Source organism: Leucopleurus acutus (assembly GCF_964270905.1).
Source record: "Leucopleurus acutus genome assembly, chromosome: 9".
NCBI classification, from domain to species: Eukaryota; Metazoa; Chordata; class Mammalia; order Artiodactyla; family Delphinidae; genus Leucopleurus; species Leucopleurus acutus.
The window spans coordinates 16295912-16310502 of NC_139144.1; the positions used below are offsets into that span (position 1 = coordinate 16295912).

Below are 14591 nucleotides of genomic sequence, written 5' to 3' on the forward strand. Positions count from 1 at the left end.
GGGATCAAACCAAACACAGCCTTCTGTAAAACTGCTCTTTTCACGTGACAGTGTTGCTTTTGCATTATCAACATGTCCAGATCTACCATTTCCTTTTTAGTAACTGTACAGTATGCCACTAACTGGATGGCTTGAGCTTTCTTTTTGTTTCCCATACGGTTCCCTAACTGACTTAACATGTCCATAAAATAATCCAAACACACTCATGCCTCAGGATCATGACTCTGCTGTTCACTCAGCTCTCTGCTCAGATGGTACCTATGGGAGAGACTTTCCCTGGCTCCATACACAGCGCTTCCTGCTATCATCTTCTATCCCCTGTGCTCATCACCACCTGATGTATTATATTAATTTGTTTTCTCTGTCTCCCCCAACAAGAAAGCAGAAAAAGTTGTGTGCCAGTTACTAGGCACTGGGGATAAAATTCCCAACCTCCACTGTATCCTCAGGACTGGTAACAGGTACACAACCAGCAATCAATAAATACTATTCAATTAACTCCCTAATTTGAAATGTCTACTGTATTATATTCTAAGGTCCATACGAACTTTCTTTACTTTTGAATTTCCCATATAATTGCGCTAATTCATCTGTGTATCTTGTGCCAGTACAAATTGGTTTTAGTTACTAAAATTTTGATTTAACATATGATATGCCAAATTGTCCTTCTTTTTAAAGAATTTTCCTAGCTATTTTCAGGTTCAGGCCTCCAAATAAACATTAAAATCAACTGTTGTTTTAAAAAAGTCTTTTGAAATTCTCAATAGGACTATAATGACTAACATACGATGAACTACAATCTTAAAAAAAAAGGGGGCGCAGGCAGAACCCAGGGCACGCAGATCCAATAGTGTCTGGTTCAGGTTCTTCTCCCTAAGAATGGCGGCTTCCACAGCGTCCTGGGTTTTACCCCACTCATCTTGAGAAGGCTTCCGCGCATCCTGGAGGAGGGCATGGCCACAGCACTGGTTTTGCATTTTCAAGAGACACTGGACGCCATCACACTTCTCCTTGGTCAACTGGCGAAAAAAGTGGCTCACACCGTCCAGAGTCACATTGCTGCTGCCGAAATAGAAGCCCAGAGAGAGCCGTGTGGCTGATAGGGTCTTGGTGCTCCAGCTGGGTGTCAGGCCTGTGCCTCTGAGGTGGGAGAGCCGAGTTCAGGACACTGGTCCACCAGAGACCTCCTGGCTCCACGTAATATCAAATGGCAAAAGCTCTCCCAGAGATCTCCATCTCAACATTAAGACCCAGCTCCACTCAACAACGAGCAAGCTACAGGTGCTGGACACTCTATGCCAAACAACTAGCAGGATAGGAACACATCCCCACCCATTAGCAGAGAGGCTGCCTAAAATCATAATAAGGTCACAGACACCCCAAAACACACCACTGGATGTGGTCCTGCCCACGAGAAAGACAAGATCCAGCCTCATCCACCAGAACACACATACTAGTCCCCTCCACCAGGAAGACTACACAACCCACTGAACCAACCTTAACCATTGGGGACAGACACCAGAAACAACAGGAACTGCGAACGTGCAGCCAGCAAAAAGGAGACTCCAAACACAGTAAGATAAGCAAAATGAGAGGACAGAGAAACACACAGCAGATGAAGGAGCAAGGTAAAAATCCACCAGACCTAACAAATGAAGAGGAAATAGGCAGTCTACCTGAAAAAGAATTCAGAATAATGATAGTAAAGATGATCCAAAATCTTGGAAGTAGAATGGAGAAAATACAAGAAACGTTTAACAAGGACCTAGAAGAACTAAAGAGCAAACAAACAATGATGAACAACAAATAAATGAAATTAAAAATTCTCTAGAAGGCATCAGTAGCAGAATAACTGAGGAAGAACAGATAAGTGACCTGGAAGATAAAATAGTGGCAATAACCACCGCAAAGCAGAATAAAGAAAAAAGAATGATAAGAATTGAAGACAGTCTCAGAGACCTCTGAGACATTAAACACACCAACATTCAAATTAGAGAGGTCCCAGAAGAAGAAGAGAAAAAGGGACTGAGAAAATATTTAAAGAGATTATAGTTGAAAACTTCCCTAATATGGGAAAGGAAATAGTTAATCAAGTCTAGGAAGCACAGAGAGTCCCATACAGGATAAATCTAAGGAGAAACACACCAAGACACATATTAATCAAACTGTCAATAATTAAATACAAAGAAAGGATATTAAAAGCAGCATGGGAAAAACAACAAATAACATACAAGGGAATCCCCAGAAGGTTAACAGCTGATCTTTCAGCAGAAACTGCAAGCCACAAGGGAGTGGCAGGACATATTTAAAGTAATGGAAGGGAAAAACCTACAACCAAGATTATTCTACCCAGCAAGGATCTCATTCAGATTCGACAGAGAAATTAATACCTTTACAGACAAGCAAAAGCTAAGAGAATTCAGCACCACCAAACCAACTGTACAACAAATGCTAAAGGAACTTCTCTAGGGAGGAAACACAAGAGAAGGAAAAGACCTACAATAACAAACCCAAAACAATTAAAAAAATGGTAACAGGATGATACATATCGATAATTACCTTAAATGTAAATGGATTAAATGCTCCCACCAAAAGACACAGACTGGCTGAATGGATGCAAAAACAAGACCCATATATATATACTATCTACAAGAGACCCACTTCAGACCTAGGGACACAAAGAGACTGAAAGTGAGGGGATGGAAAAAGATATTGCATGCAAATGGAAATCAAAAGAAAGCTGGAGTAGCAATTCTCATATCAGACAAAACAGACTTTAAAATAAAGACTATTACAAGAGACAAAAAAGAACACTACATAATGATCAAGGGATCAATCCAAGAAGAAGATATAACAATTGTAAATATTTATGCACCCAACATAGGAGCACCTCAATACATAAGGCAAATGCTAACAGCCATAAAAGGGGAAATTGACAGTAACGCAATCACAGTAGGGGAGCGTAACACCCCACTTTCACCAATGGACAGATCATCCGAAATGAAAATAAATAAGGAAACACAAGCTTTAAATGATACATTAAACAAGATGGACTTAATGGATATTTATAGGACATTCCATCCAAAAACAACAGAATACACTTTCTTCTCAAGTGCTCATGGAACATTCTCCAGGATAGATCGTATCTTGGGTCACAAATCAAGCCTTGGTAAATTTAAGAAAACTGAAATCATATCAAGTATCTTTCCCAACCACAATGCTATGAGACTAGATATCAATTACAGGAAAAAAAATCTGTAAAAAATACAAACACATGGAGGCTAAACAATATACTACTTAATAACCAAGAGGTCACTGAAGGAATCAAAGAGGAAATCAAAAAATACCTAGAAACAAATGACAATGAAAACATGATGACCCAAAACCTATGGGATTCAGCAAAAGCAGTTCTAAGAGGGAAATTTATAGCAATACAATCCTACCTCAAGAAACAAGAAACATCTCAAAAAAACAACCTAACCTTATACCTAAAGCAATTAGAGAAAGAAGAACAAAACACCCCAAAGTTAGCAAAAGGAAAGAAATCATAAAGATCAGATCAGAAATAAAGGAAAAAGAAATGAAGGAAACAATAGCAAAGTCAATAAAATTAAAAGCTGGTTCTTTGAGAACATAAACAAAATTGATAAACCATTAGCCAGACTCATCAAGAAAAAAAGGGAGAAGACTCAAATCAATAGAACTAGAAATGAAAAAGGAGAAGTAACAACTGACACTGCAGAAATAAAAAGGATCATGAGAGATTACTAAGAGCAACTATAGGCCAATAAAATGGACAACCTGGTAGAAATGGATACATTTTTAGAAAAGCACAACCTTTTGAAATGAACCAGGAGAAATAGAAAATAAGAACAGATCAATCACAAGCACTGAAATTGAAACTGTGATTTCAAACCTTCCAACAAACAAAAGCCCAGGACCAGATGGCTTCACAGGTGAATTCTATCAAACATTTAAAGAAGAGCTAACACCTATCCTTCTCAAACGCTTCCAAAATACAGCAGAGGGAGGAACACTCCCCAACTCATTCTACGAGGCCACCATCACCCTGATACCACAACCAGACAAAGATGTCACAAAGAAAGAAAACTATAGGTCAATATCACTGATGAACATAGATGCAAAAATCCTCAACAAAATACTAGCAAGCAGAATCCAACAGCATATTAAAAGGATCATACACCATGATCAAGTGGGGTTTATCCCAGGAATGCAAGGATTCTTCAATATACGCAAATCAATCAGTGTAATACACCGCATTAACAAACTGAAGGATTAAAAACCATATGATCATCTCAGTAGATGGAGTAAAAGCTTTCGATAAAATTCAACACCCATTTATGATAAAAACCCTCCAGAAAGTAGGCATAGAGGGAACTTTCCTCAACATAATAAAGGCCATATATGACAAACCCACAGCCAACATCGTTCTCAATGGTGAAAAACTGAAACCATTTCCACTAAGATCAGGAATAAGACAAGGTTGCCCACTCTCACCACTATTATTCAACATAGTTTTGGAAGTTTTAGCCACAGCAATCAGAGAAGAAAAAGAAATAAAAGGTATCCAAATCAGAAAAGAAGTAAAACTGTCACTGTTTGCAGATGACATGATACTATACATAGAGAATCCTAAAGATGCTACCAGAAAACTACTAGAGCCAATCAATGAAGTTGGTAAAGTTGCAGGATACAAAACTAATGCACAGAAATCTCTTGCATTCCTATACACTGATGATGAAAAACCTGAAAGAGAAATTAAGGAAACACTCTCATTTACCACTGCAACAAAAAGAATAAAATACCTAGGAATAAACCGACCTAAGGAGACAAAAGACCTGTATGCAGAAAATTATAAGACACTGATGAAAGAAATTAAAGATGACATAAACAGATGGAGAGATATACCGTGTTCTTGGATTGGAAGAATCAACATTGTGAAAATGACTCTACTACCCAAAGCAATCTACAGATTCAATGCAATCCCTATCAAACTACCAACGGCATTTTTCACAGAACTAGAACAAAAAATTTCACAATTTGTATGGAAACACAAAAGACCCCGACTACCCAAAGCAATCTTGAGAAAGAAAAACGGAGCTGGAGGAATCAGGCTCCCTGACTTCAGACTACACCACAAAGCTACAGTAATCAAGACAGTATGGTACTGGCACAAAAACAGAAATATAGATCAACGGAACAGGATAGAAAGCCCAGAGATAAACCCACACACATAAGGTCACCTTATTTTTGACAAAGGAGGCAAGAATATACAATGGAGAAAAGACAGTCTCTTCAATAAGTGGTGCTGGGAACACTGGACAGCTACATGTAAAAGAATGAAATTAGAACATTCCCTAACACCATACACAAAAATAAACTCTAAATGGATTAAAGACCTAAAATGTAAGGCCAGACACTATCAAACTCTTAGAGGAAAACATAGGCAGAACACTCTATGACATACATCACAGCAAGATCCTTTTTGACCCACCTCCTAGAGAAAGGGAAATAAAAACAAAAATAAACAAACAGGACCTAATGAAACTTAAAAAGCTTTTGCACAGCAAAGGAAACCGTAAACAAGACGAAAAGACAACCCTCAGAATGGGAGAAAATATTTGCAAATGAAGCATCTGACGAAGGACTAATCTCCAAAATTTACAAGCAGTTCATGCAGCTCAATATAAAAAAAACAAACAACCCAATCCAAAAATGGGCAGAAGACCTAAACAGACATTTCTCCAAGGAAGATATACAGATTGCCAACAAACACATGAAAGAATGCTCAACATCACTAATCATTAGAGAAATGCAAATCAAAACTACAATGAGGTATCACCTCACACAGTCAGAATGGCCATCATCAAAAAATCTACAAACAATGAATGCTGGAGAGGGTGTGGAGAAAAAGGAACCCTCTTGCACTGTTGGTGGGAATGTAAATTGATACAGCCACTATGGAGAACAGTATGGAGGTTCCTTAAAAAACTACAAAGAGAAATACCATATGACCCAGCAATCCCACTACTGGGCATATACCCTGAGAAAACCATAATTCAAAAAGAGTCATGTACCAAAATGTTCATTGCAGCTCTATTTACAATAGCCAGGACATGGAAGCAACCTAAGTGTCTATCGACAGATGAATGGATAAAGAAGATGTGGCACATATATACAATGGAATATTACTCAGCCATAAAAAGAAACGAAATGGAGCTATTTGTAATGAGGTGGATGGACCTAGAGTCTGTCATACAGAGTGAAATAAGTCAGAAAGAGAAAAACAAATACCATATGGTAACACATATATATGGAATCTACAGGAAAAAAACAGTTATGAAGAACGAAGGGTCAGGACAGGAACAAAGACGCAGATGTAGAGAATGGACTTGAGGGCACAGGGAGGGGAAAGGTATGCTGGGACGAAGTGAGAGAGTGGCATGGACTTATATATACTACCAAAATAGATAGCTAGTGGGAAGCAGCCACATAGCACAGGGAGATCAGCTCGGTGCTTTGTGACCACCTAGAGGGGTAGGATAGGGAGGGTGGGAGGGAGACGCAAGAGGGAGGAGATATGGGGATATATGTATATGCACAGCTGATTCACTTTGTTATAAAGCAGAAACTAACACACAATTGTAAAGCAATTATACTCCAATAAAGATGTTTTAAAAAAAGGCTTCCTAGCCAAAAACAAGATATGCTTCTCCAACACTTATTCAAATCTTCTTTACAATTTTAGGTGAAACATTATAGTTTTCAGTATTCCTAGAGTATATATGGTGGTGGTTTTGTTAAACATGCTCTCCATTCCCTATGTTTCTAACTGGTTATTATTGGTACATAGTCTTTAAAAGCTCTTGCTTTAGAATATATGTATTAGTCTATAATATATATTAGTATGCTGTGTGTATATACATACATACTCTCTCTCTCTCTCTCTCACACACACACACACACACACATGCACGTGTGTATATACACACAGATTCTTAACACTTGCCATTTTACCAAATTTTTTATTCAAGGAATTTCAGGTCATTTCCTTGCACGCTGCATGTATGCAATGCTATCAGATACAAATTATGATAGTATACCTCTTATTGGGTTCACTTTTCTAACACTACTAGTTAACTAGTTAGTGCTTCTAAAACACTTTTAAAATAATGATACTGCTAGTCAATTTTTTCTCATTCTTGCCTTTACTTCCAGTATTTCACCACTAAATATTATCTAGTCCGTTTGTGATACATATTTTATTGTGTTAAAGAAATATGCCTCTACACTTAATTAGCAGTTTATAATTTCAGCAAATGCCTATTTAACACTATCAAGACAGACATATTATTTTACATCTATTAAAATGATGAATTATAATAATGGAATTCCTAAAACTAAAACATTCTTGTATTCTTAGGATGACCCTACTTGACTCTGCAAGTTAATTTTTAATAAAACATTACATACTACTGGCTAATCACTCCTTTTAGAAATTTTGTATTAATATTCTGCAGAAATTTTTCATGCTGTCTTTGTTAATTCTTGGTGTTTGTGTCATACCAACTAAAAGTTCCAGGAAGTTTTGTTTACTACATAGTATAGAGAATTGGTTATAAGTTTAGATAGTAAGGTAAAACTATCTAGATTCAAATCTCAATTTTGCCACTTGCTAGTTGTATGACTCTGAACAAATTCTTCACCTCTGTAAGGTTCAGTTTTCTTAACTATAAAAACAACACACAACTTAACTGAAGTAATTCAGGTGAAATTCCTAGAACAATGCTTGTATCATGTATAAACTAAATAAATACTAACATCACTAATAGAAACCCTAGTATTAAATACAATTAGGAACAATAGTTGGCTAAGTGAAAAAATGGGTTAGAGAAAATCATTACCAAAAAAAAAAAAAAAGAAAAAGAAAGATACACAGATACACGATTTAAACATTTTATTTTAACTAAAAATGTATAAATGTGCATTTATTTCCCAACTTTCTGACATAGGGCCATGGCCTTCTCTTTCATCAGAGGACTCACTGAATGGAATTCTACATTAGCCAACTCTGTTAAGTCTTTGCAAAGCACTGCATCTGTCTATAGTTAATTAAACAACATATGTACAATAATAAAATGTTTGTATACAAAATAGGAAACAACTACCTCTTGGTCGTCATACTCTTCAACTGGTGGAATAAATACGTAGTCTTACTATAGAGTGGTAATCTACTAGCTGCAAATATTCAGCTTGCTATGTTATCAAGCTAGTATTATTTACAGATGGAATGTAGAGCAACAATTAGTCCAATAAGTCTGCTGAAGGGAAGGTTCGCAGTACATGGGTATGTATGTGCCTTATACCAATATCTTCCCTAAAAATTCTCATCCATATTTTGAAACACTCATGCAAATCTTACAAGTTGCAATTTAATATTATTATATATGAAAACCAAAGCTCTTTTATAAAAAAGAAACTTATTTAAAATATTAGATAAAGAGAAAGATGATTAACACGTAAGTCCTATGACCTAGGCCCTATAATAGGCTCCAAATAATGAAGACCTATGCTAGTGAGTACATGGATGTATTTTGATGTGTCTGCATACACATATACATATAAACACATGTGCATATACATATGTAAAAGAGTATTTCTTTAAAATATCCCCAAACATTAATTCTTCCATACTGCCACACTCCGGAAAAAACAGAATCTACCATTCATTCTCTCCCCCCTCATATTTAATCCTCCTTCCCAGTCTTATCTTTAGGAACTCAAACACATTAATCTAATCACAAAATATCTAGGGACTTTAAGATCCTTAGTTTTACTAGAACAATTATCAAAGTGCCTGCATTCTAGTTTCTCCTCCATTCAGCAATCATCAGCCTTCAACAGAAACATGATGTTCTCTTAGAAACACAAGCGTGAAAAAATTTTAATTTCCTACAGATATTACAAATATTAAAATCACAAGCTTACCTTATTAATTCTAGTTGTGCAAGCTCCTGATTTGCTTGAAATATAGGTTTTTTAGTGAAGAGTTCACCAAGGATACATCTAACGGGAAAAATATCCACCATTACCAAATGGTATGATTTTACTTCACTACCAAGTTTCAAGTAAATTAACCAGTCAATAAGCCTATCTTACCCACAGCTCCATACATCAATAGCTGGTGTGTATCTTTCTTCTCCCAACAGCAGTTCAGGTGGACGGTACCATAAAGTGATGACCTTGTTAGTATATGGACGACTAAAAAACACAGAAAGCACTCTTTAGAGTTAGCATGTGTTAGAATAAGAGAAATTCTTTTAAGAAATATTATTTTGGCTAATCAAAGCAATCCTACAATCCTAACTAAAACTACTTTCATCTGCCTGCAGACATGCTATGACATCTAATACATGATCATAAAATACATCTGAAAGCAATGTGATTACCTGAAAAATACCCTTAATATATAAAAATTAAAAGTTGTTGGCTTGTTTTAACTGTAATACGGTCAAAGAAAGATCTTTATATCAACTGTTGGCATTGATGATTTTGACCAAATCTGGCAAATCACTAATGTATGGCAAGATACAGTTCAAACTGTAACCACCACCTAACAAAAGTTTTCAACTGGGCATATCTTTCCTTGGCAATATTTCATTGATTTTAACCCACTTTGGTATGTGAATAGAAAGTATAGAAATGTAGACTGTAGTAGTTTGGGTCTACTCTGCCAGGAACCACTAGTGATAGGTAAGATACTTTATCAGATGATTCCTTTGTCACCTTCTAACAATGAGGACATATATATACATATACTACTACCACTCTGTCATAGAAGATATTATCTAGTAAGCTGTATAAGTGTTCTTATACCCACACACTAAGCCCAGAACAATGTTGGGCATAGGGCAGACCTTTTACTGTATATGGCCCTGCAACTTTAGGTGACATACATGAATTAGCTGGGTGGGGGAACAAAGTCGGAGAAAATTATGATAAGTAGTTTTCTAAAACATTTCAAAGGTCTATGAGCATGTGAAACGTATGGTCTTGCTACTAAGGTACAACTAGGTATCTACAGTCTCAAGAAAAATGTTTAAATTAATGTAAATCTGTCAGTAAATAGTTAATTTTTTATCTTTTTATGTTTAGAAATATTTTTAAATATATTTTTTAAAAATAAAAGTCTGCTGTATTATGTGGAGAAATTACACAAATTAAGGTTAGTAAATTTTATATTTAAATAAAAGATTATTTTATATGTGTGTTAAAAAGAAACAACAGATCCAAAATGGAGTTACTTGTGTTAACTCCCACACCAGCAAACCAAGACTTACTACCTAACCTAACTGCAGATTCAGCCCCTCCCAGGAAAGGCATCTTAACCAATTGGTCTGGAATTTCCTGGTCAGCACTAGCGAGGTCACCTGCCATACAGACCCCTCCCATCCCTTAAAGGAAAGTGACCTTGCCAATATGCTTTCTGCTAGTATAACTTTCTTGTCCCTGCCCCCTTCTGCCTTTAAAAACCTTCCATTTTGTATAGCTCCTCAGAGATCCCTTCTACTTACTAGATGGGATGTGGCCTGATTCAGGAAGTGTTTAATAAAACCAATTAGATCTTCAAATTTACTCAGTTGAATTTTGGTTTTTAACCGTATTATATTTCAATTCCTAGGCAACATTTAGAACACAGTCATCTTTAGCAGTTAAAATTAGACTAGTTCACGTTTTCATTAACTCTCATCAAATTCAGAAGTGAAAATATTTAGTACATTTTCAAAAATGATTAAACACAGAACTAGATGAACTATACTTCTAGGTGTACAGCAAAAGTACTTAATGTATACCAATTAATAGCTTTTCCAAATATATCCAAATGCTCAGTTTCTGTCAGAAGAAAAGTAAGAACTACGTAAAGACTTGAAACATTCAACAGTAAAATTTGACATAGAAAGCTCAATTTTAAAACACTAACATAATCTCTAAATTGTGGAAACTCTTTCATTTATGAAGTAAATAAATATTCAAACTGATATATATTTTTTGTAAAACAAAGTACCATCCCAACATTTCTCTTTACAATCAATGAAATATCAACAGAATAAAGATCAAAGATTATCTGCTCAGTAATAGATTCCAACACTTTGCCCTTCAGGGGAGGTGTGACATGGTTACGGTCTTCCCTACCCTACACACCACAAGCAGTGCTGTATTCCTAACAAAGCGAGCACTGCCTTAAGGGTATATCCCTAGGCTGGCAGGCAGCTCAGCCTCCTGTCTGGTCTGAATAGGTAAAAGGCAAACAGATGATCGGAGCAAGATTTTAGGCCCTTGAAGTATTTGGAGATTCTGGATAAATCCAAATTAAAATTCACAAACCACAGTTGATAACTCTGTTAAAGACCATTCTAAGAAATGAAAAAAAAAAATCATATAATAGGAAATACCTAAATTAGCTTTAAAATGCTTCACTTTTCCAACAATACATAAAGTCTACACTTATTTCTTTTAGAGCATAACATATTCTTGAGAAAAACATGGAAAGAGTTCAGCTAGCTAAATTCATCGTATGCCCAAATGCCATGTCTCCTTCAGAATCCACTAGGTAAACACCTACCAAAACTACAAAAGAAATTTGGGACCTATTTTTAACACCAACCCAACTTCTAAGGTCAAAAACCCAGGAGTCATCCTTGTTTCCTTTTTCCTTCAAATCTCACATCTAATCTATCAACAACTTCTGTCAACTCTACATCCAAATAGGTCCTAAATGCAACCATTTCCCACGATTTCAAGGAAATCTGAGCCACTACCAACTTTTAGTCTGAGCCACTATTATCTTTTTTCTGGTACTACTGCAACAGTCTCTTAACTAGTTTCCTGGCCTCGATCTCTAGATTTCCTCCCCCACTTTTAAGTTTTTTAAGCATAAAACCAAGTCATATCAGTTAGTTGCTTAAACTGTCCAGTGATCTCCCACTGCAACTAAATAAAATTTATACTTTACCTCAGGTGATAAGACTATACACTGGAGTATCTCACTTCCTATTTTTACACTGGGCAACATCTTGGCCCCCCCCTTAAACTTTCCAAGTCTGTTTCCAGGCCTTGCAGTTGCTGAGTTCCTTCTACTTGGAATGTTATCTGCCTAGGTCTTCATTAAGTTATCCTCTTCTCATCACTCAGGTCTTAGCTCAATTTTACTTCTCAAAGAATTCTATCCTGGGCTTCCCTGGTAGCGCAGTGGTTGAGAGTCCGCCTGCCGATGCAGGGAACGTGGGTTCGTGCCCTGGTCTGGGAAGATCCCACATGCCGCAGAGCGGCTGGGCCCGTGAGCCACGGCCGCTGAGCCTGCGCGTCCGGAGCCTGTGCTCCGCAACGGGAGAGACCACAACAGTGAGAAGCCCGCGTACTGCAAAAAAAAAAAAAAGAGTTCTATCCTAACTGCCTTAGCCAAAATTAGCCAAGCAGCCACCCCCAAGCTCATAGTGTCCCTACAGACACTATTTTATTTGCTTTGTAGCACTTGGTACTTTAAATTCTTTCCTCTATCCAACAGGTTCTCGTTGTCTACCTTCTTTCATGACTATGTAATGAGACCAGGGATTGATCTGTCTTTCTTATCTCTACTACGCAGCCAACAGGTATTATACCTAGGTCAGTGTCTGGCATACAGTAAGTACTTGGCAATATTTTTAATCAACTGATTTATGCCATAACTACATAACAATAAACACAGTCTTTTTCCTCATGCCCTTTCCCCATTCCCTTCTAATTTTACTCTACTTTCCTCCTTTTGATTTTTTTTCAGAAAAATAACTTAAATTTCTGTACCATAACATTGCTACAGAAAAACATAATTTTTTTCCAATTGACGTTACCTTAAGATCACTCGCACATTCTTATTACACATGCATATTTAGAAGTCTTAGAAGTACCTGTATTTTAACATATCCAAAAGGAAATTTATTATCTTCTGCCGTAAACCTGCTTCCCGTTTCCTGTCTCAGCAAACGGCATCATAGTTTATGGCAGAGACTGCTAAGCTGTCTTCTAAAATCTGTTCTTCCTTTCTTCAATGGGAGCTGCCCACCTACACTACATTTCCCACCCTCACTGCAGTTAGGTGTGGCCACATGACCAAGTTCTCGCCAATGGAACGTGAACACAGGTGCCATTTCTTGGCCTGGCTCATAACACCCCTCCCTCCTCTTTTCTAGCTTCTAGCTGACAGACATGGTGATAGACTTGGAAAGCATGTGAAGAAAGGCAGCAAATCTTCCAATCTGGATCCTTAAATGACTGTATGAAGCAGAGTCACCATTTGATCAAACAATATGGTGAAATATTCTCAATTGTGCAGCAAGGTAAAGTAACAACTGCTCCAGATTACTGAGTGAGAAATATAAACTTCTTATTCTTTAAGCCACTGAATTTTGAGGTTCTCTTTGTTGTAAGTTTAGCTTCTCCTAATTAATAAACCATTTATGCAATTCCTTAAGCAGCAATCTTACTGTAGGGGTAAAGGCAGGATGTGTCTACCAACACAATAGTCAACCATCAAGTTCTAACTATTCTATATCTTATGATATAATTCATCTCCAACTTTCCAACACCTATGCCCATTGCCTAGTTAAAGCCATAATTATCCTACCTAGGTTTTGTTTTGTTTTTTTTAATAATCACTACGTTTTTTTTTTGATGTGGACCATTTTTAAAGTCTTTATTGAATTTGCTTCTCTTTTATGTTTTGGTTTTTTGGCCACAAGGCATGTGGGATCTTAGCTCCCCAACCAAGGATCAAACCCGCACCCCCTGCAATAGAAGGCGAAGTCTTAACCGCTGGACTGCCAGGGAAGTAAGTCCCCCATATCCTACCTAGGTTTATTGCAACCCCTGTCTAATTGACTGCCCTTGCTTGCAGACTTACAAGGTCAATCTACTTTCCAAAGTGCAGTCAAAGTGACAGTATAAAATAAAATGCCAATGTTTACACCTTCAATACTCACTGCTGCCTCTGGGAGAATATCCACACAAGACTTACAAACTTATTACTTGGTTCTTGCTCTGCCTACACTGAACTATCAGTTCCCTGAGAAGGCTTAGCAAATGCTCATTTTCCAGAGCTAGGACACAGAGCCAGGGAGAGAACAGAGCTGGCAAAAAAACTTTCAAGAAGATAGTGGTGCTGTAATTATGTTTTAAATGTTTTAAATGAACATTTTAAATAAGCTTTTTTTTTTTTTTTTTGCGGTACACGGGCCTCTCACTGTTGCGGCCTCTCCCGTTGCGGAGCACAGGCTCCGGACGCGCAGGCTCAGCGGCCATGGCTCACGGGCCCAGCCGCTGCGCAGCACGTGGGATCTTCCCGGATTGGGGCACGAACCCGTGTCCTCCGCATCGGCAGGCGGACTCTCAACCAGTGCGCCACCAGGGAAGCCCTAACTAAACTTTTTAATGTACTTTTCAAAGTTAACACTGACAAAAGACAATGAAAATGATTGTTTTATTAAAGTCAAGGAAAAGCTCATGATAATTTACTCAAGAATTTTACAAAATAGGTG

General features: G+C 37.2%; 1 protein-coding gene across 2 annotated transcripts in view; it reads right to left on the minus strand.

The window, feature by feature from the left end:
• Positions 1–14591, minus strand: part of CDK13 (cyclin dependent kinase 13) — a 110325-nt gene that overhangs the window by 19001 nt on the left and 76733 nt on the right. For both annotated transcript variants that reach the window (XM_082846736.1, XM_082846735.1), the window contains exons 8-9: positions 9181–9282; positions 9010–9087 (exon numbers count right to left, since the gene is read on the minus strand). In XM_082846736.1, the coding sequence (XP_082702862.1) occupies positions 9010–9087; positions 9181–9282 (180 nt within the window). The remainder of the gene's footprint in view (positions 1–9009; positions 9088–9180; positions 9283–14591) is intronic.